Here is a 27453-nt window from a genome sequence, read left to right as displayed (position 1 = left end):
AAGTAAAGACTGAGTCATTTAAAAGTGTACCATTTAACCTTGAATTAAAAAGTTAACATAATCAATAATTAATGTGAAATTGTAAAAATATTAATGTAAAATCTAAAAATATAGATTATTTTATAACTATTGGATTCAGTTTTAGCTGTTTGAGTTTAGAGTCTTAGATAAGCCCTAGAGTGTTCTAGTGTCTTGTATATTGTATTAGTATATATTTAGAACTACAACAACAAAAGAAAGAGGCCTGATGATTTATATTGGCCAAGATCTTACTGATCAGTTATGCCAGCATAAGTGCAGTGGCATAAATTGCAATGGCTAACTACCACTGGCTGGCTGCATAGTTCAGTGGTTTCGGTATCTGGCTGAGGAGCCAGAGGTAGGGATTCCCCACTGGGCCTCCTGCAAATAGACCCAGCTTGTGTTGCCTTAGGCAAGCTGTACAGTGCCTATCCCCCCTTCCCCCTCCCCAAAGAAGGGAATGGTGAACCAGTTCTGAATATTCTCTACCTGAAAAACTCTGAAAAGGATCATTATAAGTGAGAATTGACTTGACAGCATGTGATTATTATCAACTGCCACTAGTAAATGATTGAAATAGTTACAAATTTTGTATACCTTGGTTCAGTTATCAATCCAAATGGAGACTGGCCAAGAAATCAAAAGAAGCCTGAGACTAGGAAGGACAGCAATGCAGGAATTAGAAAAGATCATCAAGTGTAAAGATGTGTCACTGAGGACCAAGACCAAGATCATCCACACACTTGTATTTCTGATCACCATGTATGGGTGTGAAATCTGGGCAGTTAAGAAAGCTGAGAGGGAAAAAATTGATTCATTTGAAATGTGATGCTGGAGGAGAGCATTGCTGCCTTCGGGGGAGTCTTCATCATCTGCCGTCCCTCAGGCACTGAGTGAAAGACAGTGTAGCTGTGCTGCTGCCGGTTGCCAGCCTTCCTGGGGGAGTTTGGCGTGGACTCCCTCGGCCTTACAGGACTGGGCCCTTGCTGCCTCTGGCTGCCCCATCCAATCCTCAACATCAGCCACCTGGCTGGGTGGGGGAGAAGGGGCTTTAGAAGGGGGTTTTATTGTCATTATCAATTATCATCAGGTTACATATGTAGAGACCCACAGTGGATCTGAGGGAACAGGAAGGGGGGAGGGCATTGGAGAGGGCAGCCATTGAGGTGGTGCTACGTAGGGGAAGGAATGGTGGTGGGGGTAGATTCAATTGGGGATTCTGTTGGTGTATCGCCCACCTTGCTGCATACCAGCAGTCTCCCTGCCTGAGCTGATGGAGGTAGTCTCAGACCTGGTGTTGAGGACTCCCAGGCTGTTGGTGCTGGGGGACCTTAACATCCATGCTGAGGCTGCCTTGACTGGATTTCATGGCCGCCATGACAACCATGGGGCTGTCTCAATGTGTCATCGGCCTGACACATGAGACGGGCACACTTTGGACCTGGTTTTCTCCACGGGACTGGAAGATGGTGGTTTGGATGTGGAGGGGCTGGTTGTGACCCCATTGTCATGGTCAGACCACTTCCTGGTCAAGTTTAGTCTATTAGCTTCTTCTACCCTCTGCAAAGGTGGGGGATCTATTAAGATGATCCGCCCTCAGACACTAATGGATCTGGATGATTTCCTGAATGCTCTGGGGGATTATCTGTCTGATATGGTCACCACTTCTGTCTAAGATCAGGTCACCCTATGGAATGGGGAGATGACCCGGGTAGTTGACACGATTGCGCCTAAGTGCTGTCTCCCTGCACGCAGAGCCCAGACAGCTCCTTGGTATACTTCTGGTCCCAATGGGGCATTGACCCTCGTCTACTTTTTCTGCTTAGGCGTCTCCATTCTTCAAACTCATGCCAGATCCGCTTTCCAAACTCCAATATACTATCTGATAGGTTTCAAGTTAATAGGGGTGTCCGTCAAGGGTGCATATTAGCCCCCTTACTGTTTAACCTGTTCTTAGCAGATCTTCCCCCTTTCTTATCTAAAGCTGCCAACCCTTCCCCCTCTCTTAATGGTGCCCCTCTTTCAGTTCTCCTTTACGCAGACGATGCAGTCCTGCTTTCTCTTTCCAAAGCCGGCTTGCGTCTCCTTTTAGCCAAATTCCAAGACTACTGTTCCGTCAACGATCTTTGTATAAATTCCTCCAAAACAAAAATAGTTGTTTTTTCTAAATCCAGCCTTCTGTCCACTTGGACAGTTGGTACACATTCGTACCAGCAAGTGCCAACATTTAAATACCTTGGGCTCACTTTCCATCACAAACTAAACTGGATCCCACATAAAAAATTGGTTATCTCTACATCAACTACCCAACTCAATGCAATTTCAAAATTCCATTATCTTTCGGGCAACCAATTTGTTCCAGCAGCCCTGCTGGAACAGTGTAAACTTCTATCCCACCTTTTTTATGGGGTGCCCATCTGGATAGAGGCTGTAAATCATGACATTGATTCCATTGCTGCTGTTTTCCTTAGAAAGATCTTAGGTGTTCCCAATATAAGACATAAGACATAAGAAATTTATTTGTCATTGCGCTCACAAGTGGGTGCAACGAAATGAGGTGCTCTTCCCCAAGGTAAAACTGGACAACACTACAAAAAAAAAAGTTAAAATATACACAACTTTCACCATCCAAATATAGATACCCCGTATGATCCGCCTCTCCACCATGGCACTCGAATTGGGAACCCACCTTCCGTCTACTCTTGCCTGGGTCACCACCTTCAAATACTGGCTCCGCATTCATCTTCATTCTAACCCCAATTCTCTCCTTTTTGATCTTCTTAGCTATTCTTACACATCGAACTGGTTCCAACTGATCGATTCTAAACTTCTTTCCTTAGGACTGAACCTAGAATCCCTCTTCGATGTTGGATTACAACAGGCCCACTCCTTGATCAAGCACAAACTCTGGCAGCTTGAGTATGAAACACTTTCAGCCGATTTGAACCCCACCTGTTCTCCTCTTTTTTTCAGTCTTCCTCCTTCCCTAGGACGTCCTTCCAACTACTTCTCTTCACTGACTAATCCTGGTCAGAGAAGAGCTTTTATGCTACCTCACCTGAATATTTTCCCTTCGGCGGTCCATGTAGGCCGTTTCTCCAAGATTCCCCGTGTAAACAGGCTCTGTTTTTTCTGTCATACTCTACCAGACTCCCTGGACCATATTTTATTTCACTGCCCGGCTCATTCTTCTCTGAGAAAGCTTTTCCTAGAACCGTGGCTTTCCTTTTTTCCCAACTCCTTAGCCTTTTTCCTGAGTGATTCTTGTCTTTGATTACATCTGCCGTTGCAGGATATCTATTGGAAATTTCTATTTTAACCCACAACCTATGATATTACTTGCTGTTTTGAGTATATTTCTCACTTTACTTTTCCCTTGATTATTGTTTGGTTTGTATCTACGTTCTGCTCCTGTCTGTTCATATGCCAATAAAGGTATCGAAATCGAAATCGGTATACTTCTGGACTGCGGGCGATGAATGAGGGGGAGGCGGTTGGAGTGCAGGTGGAGGAAATCCCACTGGGAGTCTAATCAAACACGACTTAGAGCCCATTATTGGGCCTATTTCGTGGCAATACGGCTGGCGAAATGGCAATATTTCTCCAGCCGTATTGCTTCCTCAGAATGTCGTCCAGCAGAGGGGTTTTGGGTGGTCCAGGATCTTCTTCAACCAGGAAATCCGGTGGAGGTCCCAGACTGCTCATCAGCTCATTGTGATGAGTTGATACTCCCTGCTGATACTCCTGGACCTCTCCGCAGCTTTCGACACCATTGACCATGGTTTCCTTCTGGATAGGCTGGCTGGGCTGGGAGTTGGGGGCACTGCTTTACAGTGGTTCCGCTCCTTCCTGGCTGACCGTGTCCAGAGGGTGGTGCTGGGGGACAGTTGCTCTGCCCCATGCCATTTATATCATGGAGTTCCTCAGGGTTTGATACTGTCCCCCATACTGTTTAACATCTACATGGAACTTCTGGGAGAGGTCATCAGGAGGTTTGGGCTGAGGAGTCAGCAATATGCTGACTTTTAATTGAAATAATACCAATTGTGGGTCCTGATGGCAATTTTTAGAGCATATATTTTAATTGTATTTTAATTGTTTTATCTTTTTTTCATTGTATTTTAATTGTTGTAAGCTGCCCAGAGACCTTTGGGTAGTGTGGGTGGCTTATAAGTTAAATAAATAAATAAAATAAATGACTTGTGAATACCCTGAACTGCCGGAAGGACAAACAAGTGGATTCTAGAGCAAATCAAGCCTGAACTATCTCTGGGAGCAAAAATGTTGAAACTGAGGCTGACCTACTTTGAGCACATTATGAGAAGGCATGATTCCCTGGAAAAGACAGTAATGCTGCAAAATCTGAGATACGATTGACTCCCTAAAGGAAGCCACAGACTTGAGTCTACAAGAGCTGTTGAGGACAGGACATTTTGGAGGTCACTCATTCATAGGGTTGCCATAAGCTGGAGGCAACCTGACAGCACATAATAGCAACAAAAGTTAATGATTTCTTCCTTATATCCATTGTTGTTTGCCATTTATGTAAGTTGATATATAATGAAGAGTACAAGCAAGAACTTGTTAACTAGTTGCAATTGGCTGCTGTAATTTACACTGTTGAATTCACACCGGTGTAATTAACCAATTGGATTTTGGCCTTGTTGCTTTGTTATTAAACTCTTCTGCCATCAAAAGTATAATTACTGGCTTAATTTGGAAGTCTCTGTCAACGGCAATATTAGAGGAATGTTGGCTGTTTTGTAGCCAAGGAAGTGCAAGTGCAGGTGTTTACTGAGTGAATGAGCTTAATTCCTCAAAGCCCTTTATATAACTGCATGACTAATGAATGCAGCATTCTTTTGCATTGCCAAAAGCAAACATTCTCTGGAAGGACCCACACAAAGGATTTCTGGAAGATTATGAAAAGTCACATTCTACGTTATTCTTATTTCTTCAAAACAATTTTGCCCAAAGGATTCTTCTGTATGGGACAAGATAAAAGCAAAACACTGCAGCTGCAGTGGCAAAAATCAGTAATCTTTATTCCATAGCATAGAGAAGTCACTGGTGGGAGTGGGGAGGGGCTACATTTCAGAATTTGCAGCAAACATGGCCACTAGCAGAGCAACTGGGATTGACCTTTGCCAAACTCTGCTTTCCTCCTGAATCATTTTTAGATATCCTCCTCCCCTCCCCGCCCCCCCGCCCCTGCAACTGGTCTTCACCGTTAAGTAATTCATTAAGTAATTCCTCTTCAGGCAGGCCTTTAAACAGTGAGTTATCTCAGGAAGGCTGGTTATTAACGTACGAATTTTAAATGTTTTAAAATTGTTTTTATACTTGATTGTTTTAATCTTAATGAGTGTTTAATTGTTTTTTATTTAGATATTGTTTTTTAATTCTTTTAAAATTTTATCTATGGGGGAAAGGTGACGTAAATATGAAAGAATCAATGAACGCAAAATGGGTCTACAGAGTTTGAGCAGGTCGACATCCTTGGCAGTAAGAGCTGTTTGACAGTAGAATTAGTGTTCAGCAATAAAGCCTTCCCTATTGATACAGTGATATGAGGAGAAGAACTTTCTTCATTTAAAAGATTGTTAACCGGCTGGAGTCCTTTAGAAGCTGTCACCATTGGATTGTTGGCAGAGCCAGACCCCCAAACAGATGGAGCTTGTAGAATAGCACAGCGTTCTCTCTTGTTCTCTTGGAAAATTTACTGTATTGGGATTGATAATTCCCAGAATTCTCAAGACAGCATGACCACTGGGCATATTGGTGGTGATGGCGGTGGGGACTCTGTTGGTTGTAGTCTGGAGAAACAACTTTTCCAAGCTTTGGCTGTGGGTTGCTTGTTCCCCAGCCCAGTGGTGTGTTTAACAGGAAATTTGTTGTTTAGTCATTAAGTCATATCCAACTCTTTGTGACCCCATGGACCAGAGTACGCCAGGCCCTCCTGTCTTTCACTGCCTCCCGGAGTTGGGTCAAATTCATGTTGGTAGCCTTGATGACACTGTTCAAACATCTCGTCCTATGTCTTCTCCTTATCCTTTTGCCCTCATACTTTTCCAACATCAGGGTCTTTTCCAAGGAGTCTTCTCATGAGATGGCCAAAGTATTGGCGCCTCAGCTTCAGGATCTGTCCTTCCAGTGAGCACTCGGGGTTGATTTCCTTTAGAATGGATAGGTTTGTTCTCTTTGCAGTCCAGGGGACTCTCAAGAGTCTCGTCCAGCACCACAATTCAAAAGCATCAATTCTTCGACTGTCAGCCTTCTTTATGGTCCAGCTCTCACTTCCATACATCGCTACTGGAAAAACCATAGCTTTTACTATGCGGACCTTTGTCGGCAAGGTGGTGTCTCCGCTTTTCAAGATGCTGTCTAGGTTTGTCATTGCTTTCCTCTCAAGAAGCAGGCATCTTTTAATTTCGTTGCTGCTGTCACCATCCACAGTGATCATGGAGGAAATTACTGAAGAGGAAAACTTTTGTATTTGAGAATTTATAAAATAAATAAATACTGTAAATGTTTCTCCCTGGGAATGGGAACTTTAGTTTATGAACAGCCAATCAAAACATTTCTATTTCTTTTCACAGGATGCAGATGATATTATCCAAGAAACAGACATCAGTCCAGGTAAATTCCAAAGCAGCATTATTTATTTATTTATTTATTTATTTATTTATTTATTTATTTATTTATTTATTTATTTATTTATTTATTTATTTATTTATTTATTTATTTTATTTTATTTTATTTTATTTTATTTTATTTTATTTTATTTTATTTTATTTATATGCCGCCTATCTGATCAATAGACCACTCTAGGCGGCTAGAAATGAAAGTGAAAAAAGACAAAGAAAGAAAAGAAGATCAGGGTTCCTATCAGGCCAAGCCGATAATTTGGAGCTTGGGAAAAGGGAAATATTTTTCCAGTAGGAATTTCAGAATAAAATCTGTGGTTTACTGAATACTTCTTGCTGGATAGAGCAGCAGGGCAAAAAGATTGAATCATTTGGATGGTTTTGGGGGGCATACTAATATTGTAACTTTCATAACATGTTCTGCAAAATGAGATTATTTGATGCACCCAACTTGAACCTTTCTTGGAAGCTTTCACTTTTTAAAAATCACAGCACAGTCCAGTCTGTATTTTCTTAGAAGCAGGTCCAATTGAGTTCATTAGTATTGGCTCCTAAGTATATGTGCATGAAATTATTGGCTCCTAAGTATATGTGCATGTAGTTAGGAAAAGTGTAAGCAACGGGCTTGGCATCATCTCTGACTGGTATTATATTTAAAAGTTTGTTTTATTTATTTATTTTATTTATTTAAAATATTTTTACTCTGCCTTTCTCCTTAAAGAGACCCAAGGCGGCTTACATAATTAAAATACAGCTAATAACAGTGAGTATACAAATACTAAAAAGGATTAAATAAATACCATACTAAAAAATAGTAAAGAAAAGCAACATCAGAACACATTGAAAGCAGTAAGGTACAACATTCCATTTAAAAATCACTCTCAGGCAAGCCAGTAACGGAGGGAAAGCATGCTTGAAGAGAAAGGTCTTCGCCTGCTTGCAGAAGGGCAGTAAAGATTGGGGCCATGGATTGTTAAAATAATTACACATAAATATTTTTCATCTGTGGACATACAGTAACATTTCTAATAAATATTATGAGATATATGAATACAATGGGAATTTCTTAAAAGGGTAATACTAAAGGCACATTCTAAAACTGTTTCAATAGAAGGGAAAACGGGAAATGGCTAAAGAAACCAGAATGGTTGACTAAAGAACTTTCAACTGAACTAATTGTTAAAAAAATGTACAGTACAAGAAATGGGAAAATGGGGAAAATGCCAAAGAAGACTACAAGCAAATATCCGGTATATGTAGGGGGAAGGTAAGAAAAGCAAACGTGCAGAATGAACTCTGGCTTGCCAGACAGATTAAAAGGGCTTTTTAAATTATGCCTGCAGCAAAAGGAAAAACAAGGAAATGATAGGGTCGCTACGTGGAGAAGATGGCCAACTACTAACTGAGGACAGGGAAAAGGCTGGACTTCTCAACACCTTCTCTGACTCAGTTTTCTCCAAAAGGAAAATAATGCTGAACCTAAGGGCCAAAGAGCAGGTGATGTAGTGGGGGAAATGCAGCACATAATAGGTAGAGAAGTATTACAGGAATACCTGGCTACTCTAAATGAATTCAGGTCTCCAGGGCCAGACAAATTACATCCAAGGATTTTAAAAGAATTGGCAGAGGTAATTTCCAAACCATTGGCAATAATATTTGAGAATTCCTGGACAACAGGAGAAGTCCTCACAGACTGGAGGAGGGCAAATGTTGTCCCTATCTTCAAAAAGGGAAAAAAGAAGACCCACATTATTGCCCAGTCAGCCTGACATCAATTCCCAGAAAAATACTAGAACAGATCATTAGACAGTTTTTTATTACTTAGAAAGCATTACTGTCATCACTAAAAGACAAACAGGTTTCCTCAAAAACAAGTCATGCTGGACTGATTATTAAACTATATATTTTGAATTAATATTTAATATAATGCATATACCATAGAAAATTTTCTAATTAGATGCTTTTTTCATTGCATGCTGGATTTCTGTGTGTTTGTAACAATTATATAATTTTTATCTACATTTTAATCTTGTTTTCATTGATGATATATAACAGAAAAATGGTATGAGCCTAGTGTGTGTCAGCTAAATGGGCTAGTATGCTTCTGTTCTTCACCACATCAAATCAACCAAATAAAAAGAAAACTGATATTGATGGAAGAATTTTGATCCAATTTAAAGGCTGCCCTTTGGGATCCTCAAAAGCCGATTCCCAGTGGGTCTATTTGTAACATTTATGTATTTTCTGCATGCTGCTGCTGTAGTGGTGGTGGGTTTCCTGTACTGGTAGGGCATTGGGCTAGATGACCCTATTATTTACTGAACCTAGTGCATAGGATTGTCGTCATCCTCTAGTTGTTTAATCGTGTCCCACTCTTCGTGACCCCATGGACCAGAGCACTCCAGGCCCTCCTATGTTCCACGGCCTCCCGGAGTTGTGTCAAATTCATGTTGGTAGCTTCGGTGACACTGTCCAACCGTCTCTTCCTCTGTCATCCCCTTCTCCTCTTGCCCTCACACTTTCCCAACATCAAGGTCTTTTCTAGGATTGTAGAATCCAGTTTATTTCTGTTCTTCATATTGATACTGCTTATAGCTGTGGTATGTTTCTCTTATACCCTGTGCAGTTGATGTAGTCAAGATTTCTCCCCATTTTCCTGCCCAACCATTTCCAGAAGCTTTTGGGGAAGATGCTGCACCAACAGACATGGCAACTGTACTTACAGGTATGTATGTATTTATTTATTAGGGTCAGGTGACCAGCAGTTACAGCTATGCCAGCCAAGGCCCCTGCTAAGTCAGTTTCTCAGAATCCACATTACATTGTGTAGCAAGTAAATGCAGAGGTTCAGACGACACAAGGGAAACAAAGCAGAATGAAGCTTAAGGACCAAAATGATTGGTAAACCCATTTCCTTTAACCTATTTTCACAAATTATGCTTTAATTGATTTTAGCATTTCTTGCACCTCTAATTCCAGTGGAATCTCACATGAACATTAATGTACTTTTAAAACTTAGCATATAGTGCTCTTTCCAGTGTCTAGAACATTTTACGTACATTTCCTAGCTATTGACGAGGGGCTGGACTCGATGATCCATAGGGTTCCTTCCAGTTCTGCACTTTTGATGAGATGAGATGCTTGCACACCCTGCATTTTTCTGCATTTACTGCAGATTGGGGCTTCCGCAAGGGTGTCTAATGAGTTCATGGCCCATGGGATTTGAATCAGAAACTTCTTGGTACACAGCTAACTGGTTACACTTATTCTCAAAAAGTTTGCTTTCTAAACTATTTGTTGACATGGTAATGAACAATCGTACAGTATTATGTTTTGTTTAGTATGCTTTAAATGTGGAAAGCTACAGTGAACTTTTATTCGACCCTATTGACGTAAGTGAGTAGGCTCCCTAATTGGCTCAGACAAGCATGATTTTATCACATACTCATTTCCACACTGCACACAGTCTACAGGGAAAGTGTCTGCCAAGCATATAACAACAAACAGACTTCTGCTACGAAATGCAGAAGGGAACATGCAGACCCTTTTATGACAATGAAGAGGTGAGATCAGAAGATTTAGGCTATGGGTTAGGCAGAGCAGAAGAAGTGTCTCTTGTGAGTTGATCCAAGTCACAGCATTGAGTCACGGGGATTTTCTGATGGAGTGGGAAGTTGGATGATCTCAGGAGAATGTGTTTACTGCTTAGATAATGGCAGCTGTGTTGTTGTAGGATTGCCTCAGTGTCTGGGAGAACTGCCACTCCTGCCCCTAGAATAAAACCTCCTTGGAAAGAACCTCATCCAAGAGCTGCCACAATAGCCGTTGGCTTGGTTGGATGATGACTGGATTGTCTAAGCTTGTGGAGAGGTGTGGGTATCTTTGAGTGTGGCTGGGTTGATTCCAACTTTCCCAGTGCTTTTGACCATTCAGAATGGAAATGACTAGTAGAATTGGTTTGTAGACTGACAAGCCCATGTTCTGTTTAATGAGATCATGTGTCTTAAGGCTCTCCAGCTTCTGGGACAATTAATGTACTCTAAAACAAGGGAACCGTGTGTACGGTGAACTTGTCTGCTGACAAAGTCTTTTGTCTTCATTCTCAGAGACAAGTGCATGTTCCTCTTCACCCAGCATCTGCGGTCCAGGCACCTGTGTCAACATGCCAGGAGGATATACCTGCCTGTGTTACCCTGGTTATCAACAGCATCCCAGTGGCACCTATTGTACTGGTATTTCAGTAGTTTGTTTTGTTGGGGAATATGGGTGCATGTGGAGGGAGATAACCTCTCTCTTTTTGTCCTTCCATCAGCAGGTATTTATTTATATTTAATTCATTCATTAATTAATTTATATGCTGCCTTTCTCCCCATAGAGGGATCCAAGGCAGCTCACAACAATGGCAGTACATTCCATTAAATAAGCCTTTTTGTGCAAGTAAGCCTTTGGCAGTTAAATTGGCTTGCTGTGGAAGGGGCTTTTAATCCTGGTGTGTCCTATTTTTACCTCCATTATTGTGGCATTCAAATTCCATTTAAATGCCATTTTCAAGTTCATTTGTTTTATATTTTAACTGTACCTACTTTGTTTGTGATTTTAATGTTAGCTGCCTTGAGTTCCATGGTGACAGAGTGGGGTGGGGTGAAGGCTGGTTACAGATTACAATAAAGGAATATAAATAAACATCAGAAGGACTAATTCAGAATACAAAGGATAGGAGTGAAGGAAAATATTTTATAGTGAGTTAGACCCTAAACTGGTATTATCAACTCTAACTTGCAATAGATCTCAAAGGCTTCAGAGTGGACACCTTCATACCTGTAGATCTCTTGTGTTCCCTCTTGCTCTCCCATCCCACTCTAAAGTTCTAGTCCAATATTTCAAAGTCTTTGAGATATTTACAGATCTGTGATGGGGAATATGTGCTCCTTCATGTATTGTTGGAATCCATATCATTATCAGCATTTATCAGATATGATGGGATTGTAGTCGGCAATGTCAAGAGGAGTTAATGATAAAGACCATTGTCAGCTGAGCACAACTCTTTTCTCTTGCTCCAGATGTTGATGAATGTGAGAGAAATCCCTGTGATGGAAAGGGCCAATGCATCAACAGTGAAGGCTCCTACTCCTGTCGTTGTTTCTCCGGCTATACCCTTTTCACTTCACCTAATATACAAACATGTCAGGGTAAGTAATGCTTGTTCGGCACTCACCAGCTTCCAGTGTTCATCTCTAGAAGATAAAGCAAGTGGCCTAACAACATTGTTTCCCACCTGCATAAATACCTTTCCAAGGGGAGAAGGGGAGAGAAAATGTTTTTATATTTTCCCATCTAGCTTGATTTTTCTTCTACCTTAGCCTAGAAATTCATCCAATAGCCAATTTCTCCCCTTTCAATGGACAAGAAACCAAGTGCTCTGGGAGTCAGTTTCTCAGAATCCACATTACATTGTCCTTGTTCTTTATTGTTTTTATTGTTATGCTGGATAACTTTCCCTCACTTATCTGACCTATGAAGAACCAGTCTCATTGCATGTGAGCCATGTCAACCCTTGGGCACAAGCAGTTACTCTATAGTTATTACTGTCTCAAGGATCACATGGCTTGCAACTGATTGTATGTGAGTCAGACATGCCATGGGACAGAAGTAGGGGCCCTTTAATTTCTGGGGGGAAAAAGCTTTACCATTGAGATCATCATCTTCATGAAGCCATAACTTATGTTTGGCTATTAAATAGGCTAGAGTGGGATGTGATATATGGTTAATGTTGGAGGTAATAATTATAGAGTCCCTGCTACCTAGCCATTTGACTTAAAGTTTGTTTTAGTGCTTTGGATTCAGCCTCTTTGCTAAAGGTACACATCTCTGTGTATTAACAGATCTAAATGAGTGTGACCAGCCAAATATGTGCCATGGAGGGAAATGTGTCAACACACCTGGCTCCTATCACTGCGAGTGCAAAACAGGCTACATCCTTGATCACAGGGGACAGTGTGAAGGTGAGTTTTCAAAAAAATGGTTTCTGAAATGGATTGGTTGAAGAGCTCCCTTTCCATAGTAAGTAACTTGGGTTGGTTTTGCCAAGTCATGCATTAAAACGCCTTTGAAAGCCCTTGTATATTGTTGTGTATGTGTTCCTGAGGCCTAACCCTTGGGTGTTCAGGTACTGAGAATAAAATACTAACTGAAAGAGAGCAGAATGTTCGTTTATAAGCAGAGCTGGTTTTGCTTGAGGGCCAATATTCTAGTAATTTGGAGTTGGAGATGTAGAGTACAACAAACTCAATTTTCAGTATGTACAAATTATCAGTCAATGTGTTTTTTAAAATTTTACTTCTTAAAAATTAACATAATACACCTGCATTCTGGATAAATAAGTCAGTAGTAAATATTACTACTAACAGAATCTTGAATTAATTTAGAAGGATGCTTTATCCTGCCCTGTACCCCTTGTCACTTAAAGTTTTCATCTCTCCTTGGTTGTAAGCAAACTAAATACAAAAATGTAATATGTAATGGGTGGATGCTGCCCTCTTATGGGGAAGAAAGGAAATGGAAAATGATTATTCTTTTCATGTTGCCGCTTCTCTTCTTCTAAAACATGGATTGGTAACTAAAGTGAATTACCAGCTGGTGTCATGGATGGAAAAGAATTTTGTTGCATTTGAATGTTTCAGTGAAACTAGATTTTTCTGCACCTCTCAAGACTGGTTGCAAGAAGCGGTGCTCTTTCATCTTGAGAACTGCAATTTGTGAAGCTTATAGAGTGTTTCTCAGAAAACACATTTTAAAATGCATGTGCACAATAGAAAAATGAGCAAAATCTTGCAGTGGTCAATGGGAAAGATGCAAAAGTTAAGTAGAATGTATAAATAAGTGCCCACACTAGTAAAATATAGTTAAATATATACAACATTCCATACAGTTGATAAACTGATAGGAGAGAGGGGAGAAAATATAGGTGGGATTTTGGAAAAATGCAACAACATTGAGACTCAATTATTTTCACATTCCCTGAAAATTTAAGTGTTACATGTGCAAAGTGGGAAGGACATTAGAAGTGTTTCTTTAGCACTGACCCTACAGAAAACATTGAAGAACTGGATACTCCTAGTTTAGGGTTATAAAAAGATGTAGAGATTTAATAGTAAAAATCATACTATTTAGAATATGTGAAGCAGTTTATACACACCAAATTGCTGTTGCTTTGACAATGGTTGTGTATGAAAAATGGGTATTATTGTTTTCATGTCAGAGCACTTGATTTTTGCCAACTCAGACAAGGAGGTAGGGCTAAGAGGCGATGGGTTAGAACATAGAGCATGCTATCTGATAGTAGGTCATATGGCTGAGCTTGCCCCATATTGTCTAGGCCACCTTCCTTTGCATTGATTCTCTAGCACAGGTCTTTTCATTACTTGCTACCTGATTATTTTAACTGGATATACCCTGGATTGAACCTGAGACTTTTGGCCAGCAAAATGTATGTTGGTATCTCAGTGCATTATGGTTCCTCCCTTCCTTTCTAAGAAGCTCTTTGCTAAGCTTTCCACTCTCGCACTCGTGTTAAGTCTTGGCATGTACTCTCTTTCCAGCTGTTCTCTTTGTGTTTTTCCTCCCCTTTGATTCGCTTGTAGATGTTTGCAAGCTGGACAGCTGTCGCACACTGTGCTGAGGATGGTGCTGTTTCTAGGTTTGGATCAGCTTCCCAGGAGAGCCTACTATGATAAGAGACAATTAGTTGTCTCTTAGACATAGCAGTCTCTTCATGTCTCCAAACCTGTTTATATCACTCCAAGGTCTCACAGTCCCTCCTTTTGTCAGATTCCAATTAAGATGAAGTGAAAGTGGCTGCAGAGGTCTGAGAGGAATAGATTGGACACCCTATCTCTCAGCCTGAGCAAATATGAAGGCCTCTGCTGACTTTGGAATCTGGACACATAAACAAGTGGGCAGTTCCAACTCCTGCTTTTACGCACTAGGATGCTATTAAATTTAACCACGGTGCAGATAATAATGGACCAGTGAGAGAACCTTGTATAGGTGAAGACCCTGAATGACAGGGGATCTAGTTTAGCTGCACAGATCCTTTGATATATGATGGGAATTGCTACCATTGGTGTTCCTCCTTGTCTCTCTGCCTCTGTGTCTTGCAACCACAGACAATGCTTCAAGAAGAGCAAGGTTTTAATAAATCTTGTTAATTTGACCCTCACTCGTTTCAATTACAATTGTAGCATGAGTATAATTAGTGTTGGGTCTTTGCTCCTTTGGCATTATTTTCTGAGTACTGTGACCCAGCATATGCAACATGGTAAGCTCTACATGTTTTCGGCTATAATTTATGTAAGATCTAGTCAGCACACCTCATGGGCAGAATCATTAGAGTGCTGATTTTGATGCTTAAAGCACTAAATGGCTTGGGCCCAAGCTGTCTCAAAGATCACACCTCCCTTTATGAGCTTGCCTGGGTTTTAAGATCATCAGGGGAGTCCTTTCTCTCAGTCCCGTGTTTGGTGGAGACACAGGAGAGAGCTTTCTCTGTTACTGCTCCCAGACTCTGGAACTTCCTCCAATGCGAGGCCAGGCTGACCCAATATTTGTTGTCCTTCCACAAGCAGGAAAAGACCCTTTTCTTCTGGCAGGTTTTCTCTTGGTGACGGACTTGCCTAGGAGGGGATTCTTACATGTTGTTGTTTTAAATGTGTTTTTAGAACTGTTTTCATCTGATAGTTTAATAGTATATTTGTTCAATTATTTTTAATAGTGTAATAACCTATTGTTCTTAACTTTTAAAAATGTCTGTTGCTTTAAAATACTGTAAACTGCTTGGATCCTTTTCAGGAGAAAGGTGAAGTATAAATATTATAAATAAATAAATAAATAAAATAGTACATAAATGTAGTGCAGCACAACTAGAAGGCAATAAGTTGCTGAAGCACAATACAGATAAAGTGATTTGTCATCTGCTGTTGAAATCCAAGGTTCATTATCCATAGATTGAAGCACTGATCCTTGTTTGTACAATTTGTCTGTCACAGATATTGATGAGTGTGCAATGCATAATATCTGCCCTAGAGGACGCTGCATCAATATTGAAGGCTCCTACTCTTGTTTGGCTTGCAGCACTGGATATATTGCATCAGTGGATGGAAGAATATGTGAAGGTATACTCTGTGGCCAGGTGTGATGAGCAGGGAAACTTTCTTATGGACAAAAGTATGGTACCATAGTCTAATCTCAGCAGACTGCAACATTATTGTAGCCATAAAAATCAAAATTGTAGCCGGATATCATACGGTATAAACTTGAAGACTGATTTATTGTGCAGAATGCCAGTCTTTTTCAGTGATGAAAGCTGCCTGTTTTGCCATGTTGTATTTGTTTCATAATGTTTGGTCAGCATTTTTCTTCCCAATTCCAAACATGCTTCATGTTCTTGAACAATGAAGAGTTGTGTGGCACACTTAAGTCTTAACAAATTTACTACAGCATGACTGTTTGTGGATTATAACCCACTTTGTCAGGTGCATGGACTATAAAGTTAAGGACCTCAGGTGTAGTCAGTGAGAATTATATTGTCAAAAGTGGCCGTTTTATTTATTTATTTATTTATTTATTTATTTATTTATTTATTTATTTATTTATTTATTTATTTATTTATTTATTTCATTTTATGCTACCTTTCACCCAGTGAAGGAACCCAAGGCAGCTCACAAATTATTAAAAAAAAAACCAATCCAACTAAAAACACAGTGGCCAGAATCCTATGGGTGTTTGCATAACATTGGTGCAACTTGCCACAGCTAACCGTAGCAGATAGGCAAGGTGCTGGGATACTTCTCAGTGGCACAGTTGAGCATGCAAGCAGGCACAAAACCAAGACGCACCCCCAGAAGCTTGTCAGTTAGCTGCAGTTAGGTTATGGCAAGTTACACAAACTTCATGTGAATTCCAACAGGATTCTGGCCAAAATATAAATAATAATAATAAATTTTAAAAAAATGGCATTGTACTAACAAAATAAAAGTATTAAAACAATCAGTTTTAAAACAGTCAATCACACTTTAAAAACACATGAAAATACACATGAAAACAGTAACAATAATGATATACAGCATTCAAAAATTAAGAACTCCTCACTGCTTCATTTAATTGTTAAAAACCTGTGCAAAGTGCCAGCATTCAAACATTGAGAGGGGGAGATCTCTGAATTACATTTACCAGAGTAGTGTTTTACTGCCTTCTAGTGAACTGTGGCTTCCTGAGCACCATCATGGTGCAAGACAGGTTCTCCCTCCTATGGTGCCGTGAGTCCTCTGCTGTACAGCTGCAGGCTCCCTCTTTCTCCACTCTTGATCTGCAACTCCTGTATGTGGGAGAAGGGTATGAGCTCCTACAGGAACTGAACAGTGTCAGCACAACAGCCTGAAATGCATCTTTGTCATCACCTTTAAAGCTGATAAGCATACTTTAATTCCTTTTGAGCATGGAGAGAACAGCTGGTGACAGAATAAACTTCCTGACAGTTCTCTTGGAACAAACCAACAGAGCTGTTCCTTTAAAATAGTTCATGTTCTTCATTATACAATTTAGCTAAATGACACTTCCTTCCATGTGCAGAAACAGCATGAATATAGCATGTGTGTCTCTTTCGCCCTTCAAATTGTTTTGTGCATAGGTGTCTTGTTATGGGCAGATAACTGGAAATGGTCATTACCTGCATACATATCTTGCTGTTTCTGAGGCATCTCATCAATTACTATTAGAATCATGCACGACTATATGGGTTTTGGTCTAGTTTAGCAAGACATTATATATATATATATATATATATATATATATATTTGCGCATTCTTACTGGCTTCCTCCATTTATGTTGTTTTTGTTGTTTCAACTTATATATACCACCCCAAAGTGCTAAAGCACTCTCTGAGCAGTTTACAACATAATTATGTAAACAACACCCCTCCCCCAAGCAATTTTACCAATCTCAGAAGGATGAAAGACTGAGATAACCTTGAGCTGGGTACCTGAACCCAATGGGATTGAACTCAGGTCATGAGCAGAGGCCTGGCTGTAGTTCTGCAGTTGAACCACTGTGTCATGGGGCTCTCACCAAGAGACTAATTGTTTGGGAATCCTTTCCCTACTTTTCAATCCCTACAGCCAGTAGAAAAAACAATAGTTTTCCTTCAAAAATGACACTGAATTGGCGGGAGCCTGAAGTTTGATATTACAGGTACTTTGCTATATAACTTTGGTGAACTGTTAAGAAGGTAGATCCTGGAAATCAGGTGTAGACGCTTAAGCAAGCTTCTGGAGTGAGTTTTAGACAATAATAAAACTACCCTTTTCAGATGGGTTTTGGAATAGCATGTTGATAAGGCACTGCGTGCAGGAAAGAACTGTCTGAGCTCATTCGTGGGCAGGCACATTTTTGTTAATTATCCCATGTTAGTGATAAAGACAATGTGTTCTTTCTTCAGATGTTGATGAATGTGTCTCCTCCACGGCCTGTCCTCAGGGAATCTGTATTAATACACCGGGCTCCTTCATTTGCCAAGCTTGCGACACTGGCTACACACTCTCATCCAACAAACTCACTTGTGAAGGTAAAAATAATGGAGCTCCTTCTGCTTGATTGAACAACATCTGTTAATTAATTAGATCAATATATGGTATTAAAATGGGATAAACCAATACTATGACCTGAACTGATTCTCCCCTTTCATAGGAGGATTCATCACTTGGGAGAGGGGCTCATTGCACTTTGAGCCTCTCCATTCTCTATCAGCATCTAAATACACTTTGGTTCACCAAGTCCTCAGACCTGGCATCCTATCTGATATAAAACATTAGAGGCTGTCTGGGTAGGGACTATCTGACACAGATTAATATGTTCATTAATGAATTGGTTGCAGCTCTGTAGCTAAGTTACATTAACTGAAATTAGGCCAATTCAGAGGAGAAATGGAAAATGGATTGGGAAGTAAAAGGAATGAGTGCCTAATTATTCAGAGAGATTAAGTCAGACAAACCTGCCTAGTCTTTTAAAGTCATAAATTAGAGGACTGAGGGGGAGAGAGAGCTATTGATTTTTTTTTAAATGCAAGGGAGAATAATAAGGCTGGGATACCAGGGAAATATATATACCAACATAGCATGTTTAAAAATCCAAAATATTAAAGAAAAGCAAATAAACATCCATATGGCCATTTCCTGATTTTCCCAAATAGTTTGTTTCAGAATGCTGTTTAGTTAGTTTTCCAAACTCCTTTCTCAAAGTCCTAATAAATGCAGCTGAAACTTGAGGCTGAAAAATAGGCCAGTTGAAATCAATTTGATATTGTTTCTTTAGAAGAAGTAAAAAAAAATAATAAAGATTAATTGCTTTCTGTTCTTGTCAACTTCTTTGAAAAGCTTGTTTTGTAAAATCAATATGGAAAATGTGACCATAAATACAGTAGATGTTTCCACCTGAGCAGTAATAGCACTGGTTGCACAGTTAAAAACAACACAGGGATCATTTGATTGTTTGTGTGTTTTGAGAAGGAAATAGTGATGGAGATAAGCAAATTATTATACGAACATCAAAGTAACTCGTATTCTTTTGCTAATGTTCTGTTTGCTTCTGCTAACTTTTCTTCTATTTTGCAGTCTACAAAATCTGGTTAAAGGAAATCTCTTTTTTGCACATATGAAATGCATTGAATAAAAATCTGGCCTCTATATGAATAAACAGAAGTTGGAATCCAGTTGAAAAATGATGCCGGTGTAACTCCATCAGCATAAATTTCAGTTGTAAATTGCTGCAAACTAAGAAGTCAGCATAAGCATTTGCTGTTATGTTGTAAGGCACACGGCTGATGTGCAACAGCAAATGTCTACACCACAGGTTCCTGACATTTGAATCATGATCCTCAAGAGGGTTGCAAAGTTTTTTTTGGGGGGGGGACATGCCACTCTCAACTTGCACCCCTCCTCCTAGTTCCCTTCTGCATGCATCCCACTGCCTCCCTTGCTTGTACACAACCAAGCTCCTTCCCCCTCCAACCAAGCTCCCCCCTATAGGGCTTCTCTGTGCCTAGCGCTCCCTGACTGTGCAAACACCTTCTCCAGCAATGGCATTGGTGGAAGCTCCTCAGCTGTGGTGACTGACTGGTTAGCTTGGGTGGGGGACCAGGATGTGGAGGAGTGGGAGGCAGGACCCAGCCACAACCCCTGTAAGCCAGCCAGCCACAGTGAGAGTTGAGGGGAAGAGCCAGTGACAGGCCGGAGAGGAGGAAAAGGCTGCTGCCACTGCCACTGAAGTTATTTCACCCCCTCCTTGCCTTAACTACATGCCCTGCCACTGTGATCTTAGGAAGGATGGCTGAGGAGGCAGAGCCACCACTTGAAAGGAGGACAGAAATGGTGACAGTTCCTTCCTGAGGGAAAACTCGCCCTCACCCAGTAAAACCCAGTTTACACCCACCTCTACTTCCCAGAGCCCACTGAGGGACTGCTGGAAGAGGTGGGCAAGTGGCTTTAACAAACATTCAGATTCAAATTTCGAATATGGTTGCCCAGATGCAAGTATCACACTAAATATTAGGTTAGAATTCTATTCTTTTTTTAAAAAACTATTTTAATGTGTTTTCTTTGCTCCTTGAAAAATGCCTTTTTATGCACATGTGGCAGGGTGTTACAGGTTACTTGGCTATTATAAAAGGGGGGTTACAACTCAAAAAGGTTGGGAAACACCAGCCTACATTGAGCTCTCGTAGCAATTCATAGCTAAATTTTTCCACAAAAAAATTCCATCAACAGGCTGAACCAATAAAATTCTGGCCACAGAATTATGTCTACCGTTCATGCTTATCTGAAGGGCATAGCTTCAATAAAATCAAAATAACTGAACTGTTCAAAGAAAGCATTTTGCATGTTTGTATGAACTGTGTGCATGTCGTGGCGTATTTTGTTCTCTAAACAGTCAGAAGGCATAGAAAATATTTGGGTGAGCTAAAGTTTGGATACACAGCATTCCTATTTGCACTGCTACATTTGTCTTCCACAGAATCCTAGAAGACATTGAAAAGTATGATATAAAAGAATGAGCTCAAATTTGTGTCCCGAGGAGATGAAGCAAATCTATTTCACATAAACTGTGTGCATAATGTACTTCGCTACAACACAGCGTAGTAAATCCAGTTGCTTATCATGGTAAGTCACAACTAGAGTAGGCTTATTGAATCAGTGCAGCTCCATGATCACTGCAGATGGGCTCCATGATCACTGCAGATGCTCCTATTTTCCTGGGCTCCATGATCACTGCAGATGGAGACAGCAGCCACGAAATTAAAAGACGCCTGCTTTTTGGGAGGAAAGCGATGACAAATCTTGACAGCATCTTAAAAAGCAAAGACATCACCTTGCCAACAAAAGTCCGAATAGTCAAAGATATGGTTTTTCCTGTTGTGATGTATGGAAGTGAGAGCTGGACCATAAAGAAAGCAGACCGCTGAAGAATTGATGCCTTTGAATTGTGGTGCTGGAGGAGGCTCTTGAGAATCCCCTGGACTGCAAGGAGAACAAACCGATCAATTCTAAAGGAAATCAACCCTGAGTGCTCACTGGAAGGACAGATCCTGAAGCTGAGGCTCCAGTACTTTGGCCACTTAATGAGAAGAAAAGACTCCCTGGAAAAGACCCTGATTTTGGGAAAGTGTGATGGCAAGAGGAGAAGGGGACGACCGAGGATGAGATGGCTGGACAGTGTCTGCGAAGCAACCAACATGAATTTGACACAACTCTGGGAGGCAGTAGAAGACAGGAGGGCCTGGCGTGCTCTGGTCCATGGGGTCACGAAGAGCCGGACACGACTAAATGCCGCCGCCACAGCCTTTGGAGAAGTCGACTCAGCAAATCCCAACTGATTCAGTAGGCCTACTCTCGTTGTGACTTAACTGTGGTATGCAACAGGATTTCAGCCAGGGTGTCCATCTGTATACTTTAAAATAATAACTTTAAAATAATATGGTGGTTGTAGGTTTTTCAGGCTGTTTGGCCGTGTTCTGTTCCAGAACACGGCCAAACAGCCCGAAAAACCTACAACAACCATCAGATCCTGCCTGCGAAAGCCTTCGAGAATATATTTAAAATAATAATGCAATCAGGATTTTTTTAACCTCACATTGCCTTCCTCAGTGGTTCTATAGTGGCTACATCCAATGGAACTACATAACAGAGGATCATATGAGGAAAACGCTAGAGCCATTTCACACATTATTTGGGGGTCAGTGTTCACTTTAAAAGAACACATCCTTAATTTTATATAAAAGAAATATGTTGTGTGAATGTTAGAATCATACATATTGGAAACGTATTTATCCAGGTTTGGCCCTTGGATACCCTTAAGCAGAGTAAGGCAGCATATGCTAGGAGTTGGAAGCCTCAGGAGAGAACTTAAGTGCCACATGTCTTGCCTCCTTGGCTAGTGGTGTCTTTGAGGATGCTCTCCCATAGCCAGCACTCAAGAATAATCAAGTGCCAGGCTGGTCAGCATCTGTACATGATCCTCAAGGGGGCACTATCTTCTTCTTTACTGATTCTGCATGTATTGCACACGTATAAAGTAAAGCAAAGCAAAGCATGCTGCTTATATGCCACCCCATAGCACTTAAAACACTCTCTGGGTGGTTTACAATTTAATTATGCAGGCTACACATCCCCACCCCACCCCAGCAAGATGGGTACTCATTTTACGAACCTCAGAAGGATGGAAGGCAGAGAGAACCTCAAGCCAGCAACCTGGGATTGAACCCAGGTTGTAAGCAGGGTTTGGGCTGCAGTACTACAGTTTAACCACTATGCCACGAGGCTTCACATATACTCATCAGGGAGTAAGCAAGGGATGTGGTGGCGCTGCGGCTTAAACTGCAGAGGCCTCTGTGCTGCAAGGTCAGAAGACCTGCAGTCGTAAGATCGAATTCATGCGACAGAGTGAGCCCCCGTCATTTGTCCCAGCTCCCGCCAACCTAGCGGTTCAAAAGCATGCAAAATGCAAAATGCAAGTAGATAAATAGGTACTACCATGGCGGGAAGGTAACAGCGTTCCGTGTCTAGTCGCTCTTGCCATGTGACCACGGAAGATTGTCTTCAGACAAACACTAGCTCTATGGGTTGGAAATGGAGATGCGCACCACCCCCTAGAGTCGGACACGACTGGACAAATTGTCAAGGGGAACCTTTACCTTTACTGAGCACTGGCTGCAGCTGCTATGTGAGTAGTGTTATTATATAGTTTACCTTTACTAAGCACTGGCTGCAGCTGCTATGTGAGTGGTGTTATTATATAGTTTAGTCACAAAGTGGCACTAGACTTAGTTGTATCTGAGTGGAGGCAGGTGTTTGCATTTCTATTCTATTCTATTTTCTATTGTGGTTTTAGACAGGATAACCTTCTTTTCTTGTGTGCTGACTGTTGTGTCCTGTAAGCCTTCCATGACACCTGCTTGTTGAGTTATGCCTGGCAGCCAGTCTAGCTTTGGTGCCACATAATGTTTGGGATTCCCGATAATGTAAAAAGAGAAATGCAAAACATAAAACTAGACATCAGTGAGATGGGCTTTGTTAAGGAAATGGTGCCCATAGCATTTTCTAGATGTATGCCTAAGATTTTTTACAGGTACAGTACATCAAAAAATATGAAGTGCCAGTGTGGCAAAAATGTGTTTGCAGGTGTGGTGTGTCACAAAGGAGCGCTCGTTAGGGAGCTGTGATTTGCTGCAGCTGTTTATCTTCAGTGTCAGATCCACGCTTGCTTCTTCTTAATATAAGAAATTACATTTATGAAATAAAAGGAATTATTTTTAATAATGTCTTGGTTAGATGAACAAAACATAGGAAAATGTATATACATTTCTTTGAAGATATTAGTAAGCTAATAATATGCTTGCCAGTTTCAGCTGTTTTCCCCCCTGCAGTTCATTCAAGGACAACTAAATAAGTGATAGGCAGAGAGAGACTGACCTTGAGGAAAACATCATACTCCTCCTTTTCGATTGATGACTTTATCTAGGATTTTGTGTTTGAGCCATAGGAACATTCTGATAATTACCTCAAAACAATAACACAGCAAATAACCCTCATATGCAAGGAAGGATGGAAACGCCGGCCATTTCTGGATGTGTTTGAAAACAAGAAGGACAAAATTTAACAGAGTGTAGGTTAAAGTTAAAGTTAATTGTGTAGAGTACGGTTGGGCAATTCCAGTTATTACTAGACCTCACAATTGGCTTCTGCCAGTTGAGGCTGGAAGCTGGCTGGATAGCTCAGTGAGTTAGTTGGCCGTTCAGTTCCTCACTGAGCATACCAGAAAAGCCAGCCTATGTGGCCTTAAACAAGTTGCACAGTCCCAGGGCACCCCAACAAGAAGGGATGCTAAACCACTTGTGAATACTATATTTAGACACACTGAAAAGAGTTGCCATAAGTCAGAATTGACTTGACAGCATGCAAGGAGGAACTGATGGTGATGGATATTGTAGTTCACTAGCACCCCAGGAGTCTTAAGTCGTTCATCCTGGTGTAGAGACTACCACAAACAGAAAGTCTTCTGTTACATTTTCAAAAGCTTGCAGTGTATCTGGGCTGAGATAGAGATATCATTAATTACCCTTGCTACAGGTAGCTGTAGGAGGGACGTGGTGGCGCTGTGAGTTAAACCACAGAAGCCTCTGTGCTGCAAGGTTAGAAGACCACCCATCGTAAGATCAAATCCACGCGATGGAGTGAGCTCCCATTGCTTGTCCCAGCTCTGCCAACCTAGCAGTTCGAAAGCATGCAAATGCAAGTAGATAAATAGGTACCACCATGGTGCAAAGGTAACGGTGTTCTGTGTTTAGTCGCGCTGGCCACGTGACCACGGAAACTGTCTACAGACAAAACACTGGCTCTGCGGCTTGGAAACAGGGATGAGCACCGTTCCCTAGAGCTGGACACGACTGGACTAAATGTCAAGGAGAACCTTTACCTTTACCTACAGCTTGTACATAGGTGCTATTTAAATCTTTTAGGTTCTATTTAATTATTTTTAATTTTAATTTCTAATATTTAATTTTAAATTTTATTTAAAGCAGAGAAATACACTACAGTACAATACTAAGAATGCAAACTAAAATTTTAAAAACTTAATAAAGAAAAAAGAAATTGAACTATATAGTAACAGAAAACAGTCCGCTCATGCAATTGGGACCATTAGAAAAATGGTCATTTACTATGTCATTTACTAATTTAGGAAGCCCCACTCCCCTTCCGAAACTGCATTGAATTTCATTAAGATACAGAACTCTTCTCCCTTTTATTAATACATATTCAATAAAATGTCTCCATATGTCATTAAAATTATTCTTACTTATCAACCCTCTTTCATCTTAATATCATAAGTTAGCTTATTATTAATAGTTACATTTCAAATTTCTTTATACTAATCCCTTGAAATTCATATTTTACTTTCCAATTCTTTGCTATTGTTAATCTTGCAGCTGCTAATAAATCTGTTATTAAATTGTTTTTAACCATCCATCCCCATTGTTCTGTATCAAATATTGATAACAATCCTATTTGGGAGTTTTCTTTTACATTTAACTTTGTTATTTCATGAACTATTTTTTAATTCTTACTTTATATAAAATACTCCAGCTTGCATAATTCCCTTTTATAGAACAATTCTGACCCCTTACCCCCAATATGTTGTGTTTTCCACTCCTTAAGCTTCAGAGCTGCCATATCCCAACACAGATTCACAGAGTTCTGCATCATTCATCATATCCTCCTTTTCCTTGACAGATATTAATGAGTGTGAAGATTCTAACACCTACTGCCTGGGGGGTGAGTGCTTGAACACACCAGGATCTTACACATGCCAATGCCGGCCTGGATTTGAGCTGTACAATGGAACTATGTGTGAAGGTAAGATACTTATTACTTCTAGGATGAGTCTACACATATTGAATGAAGCTATAATTTCATATTTAATGTGAAACAATTAATGTGGTGCTGATGGAGAAAGCATATTTTCTTGGGACGAGTCCTGTTTTTCCCCATGTGCATGTAGCACAACCCAGGTTTGCTGGTGTCCAAAGTAAATAATTAGTCACATTCAAATGAAGGGATAAAGGGAGCAGTGTTCCTTGCACAGTCTTGGGGAGGCAGGGGGGCTCCCTTACTTTCCATGTTTGTGATCAAACCTTTATGAGAACATACTGAATATTCATCAAAATGTACATTTGTTCCCACCCATTTGAAACCACCCTTCCAGACCTTACTGCCTCCCAAATATACGAGTATTGGACTATAGCTCATGTCACTCCTTGTTGGGACAGCATTTTGGCCATACTAGATGGCGATAAAGGTGTTGTAGTCCAACATATATGGACCAAGGTGAGGACGATTTGATTTAAGCAATGGTTCCCAACCACTCCCACCCTTCTGTGAATAAGTTTCAGCAACGGATTTGTCTGCTATGGACCACATGGAGACGCTCTGAGATAGTCATACAGCCTGATCCCATCTCTTGTGCTTTAAGAAAGGCTTTGAGACACACATTCAATTTCATATGCCTGTGACAATTGCCAGAGGAATTTACCTTCAGTGTATCATCCCCTTGCCTCTCCCGCTTCCTTTTTTTATTTTCCTCATGTGATCATTTATCAGGTTATCAAATGCGGCTCCTCTCCTTCCCAGCATGCTTAATTTAAATAAAAGAAAATAAAAGAAAAACCACTTTAAAAAAAATCGACAGGTTCCCTTGGGGTATCGGGGGCAACATCACCAAGGAAGTGACTTGGAATAGCACTTTGTTGTTATGTGATGTCAGGTTGCTTCCAGTTTAAGGAACACGGGTGGGAGGAATGTGCAGGCGCTAGGGAGCAGGAGAGAGGGGCATTTTCAGTTTAAACAGAAGAAGTGTGGAGAGGATGGTAGGTTCCGTCTTCCATGGTGCAGAAGTGGACATCTGAAGCCCCCTATAGCTCTGGGGGCTTGCACAGCCTTTGGTACATCAAAGGACATGGTGGTGGTCATGAATATTTTTAATATATAGATATATAAAGGAGGTAAATTTTCAAAAGAACAGACATCTTAATTTTTTTGCTGCAAGTACAACAAAAGGCCCTGGAGTGCCATAAAGACTAACAAATAGCCATGCTGGCTGGGAAGTTTTTTAAAAAAACTTGTCCATGCTCTTAGTTAGCAAGTGCAAAATCTGCCAGACCTGGAGTATGAGTTTATAGAAGATCCTCTTGATTAAGAGGATTTCCCATACAGTATTGTCCCTGTTCTGTTTTAATTCTTGCAATTTCCTTCCCTATGGTGTCTCGTCCAGACCCTGTAACCACGAGTAGCATAATATTTAGAATGCAAGGAGCTGTTCTGGTGGATGTGGGGATGTTGTGCTCTTTTTAATAGTCTTTTTTAAAGGGTCAACAAAGAAGTCTGATAATTCATGCTAGACAGCACACATTCTGAACCAGTTGATCCCAACCTTCTTTTCCTTCTGGCAGATGTGAATGAGTGTCTGGACAGTGGCATCTGCAGCCCCAATGGCGAATGCCTGAACAGCCATGGATCTTATTTCTGTATTTGTGCTCTTGGCTTCTCAAATGCAGCTGGTGGAGTCAGCTGCCAAGGTGAGATCCTACATCAGTGTATCTAACCTTTTGCAATACCCTTTTATAATAGTCAAGTAACCTGTGACACACACACTCACACACACACACACACACACACACACACACAG

The 27453-nt window shown here is 40.7% G+C and overlaps 1 protein-coding gene across 1 annotated transcript in view; it reads left to right on the top strand.

Annotated features, from left to right (window-relative positions):
* Positions 1–27453, top strand: part of LTBP2 (latent transforming growth factor beta binding protein 2) — a 171812-nt gene that overhangs the window by 123721 nt on the left and 20638 nt on the right. Inside the window, exons 14-22 of the mRNA XM_020793875.3 lie at positions 6621–6660; positions 9295–9393; positions 10775–10900; positions 11729–11857; positions 12551–12670; positions 15713–15838; positions 18161–18286; positions 25503–25625; positions 27218–27343. Of these exons, the coding sequence (XP_020649534.3) occupies positions 6621–6660; positions 9295–9393; positions 10775–10900; positions 11729–11857; positions 12551–12670; positions 15713–15838; positions 18161–18286; positions 25503–25625; positions 27218–27343 (1015 nt within the window). The remainder of the gene's footprint in view (positions 1–6620; positions 6661–9294; positions 9394–10774; positions 10901–11728; positions 11858–12550; positions 12671–15712; positions 15839–18160; positions 18287–25502; positions 25626–27217; positions 27344–27453) is intronic.

This window comes from Pogona vitticeps, chromosome 1, assembly GCF_051106095.1.
Source record: "Pogona vitticeps strain Pit_001003342236 chromosome 1, PviZW2.1, whole genome shotgun sequence".
In the NCBI taxonomy this organism is placed as follows: domain Eukaryota; kingdom Metazoa; phylum Chordata; class Lepidosauria; order Squamata; family Agamidae; genus Pogona; species Pogona vitticeps.
The sequence above is the reverse complement of the archived record's forward strand: the minus strand, read 5'-3'. Positions and strand labels throughout refer to the sequence as shown.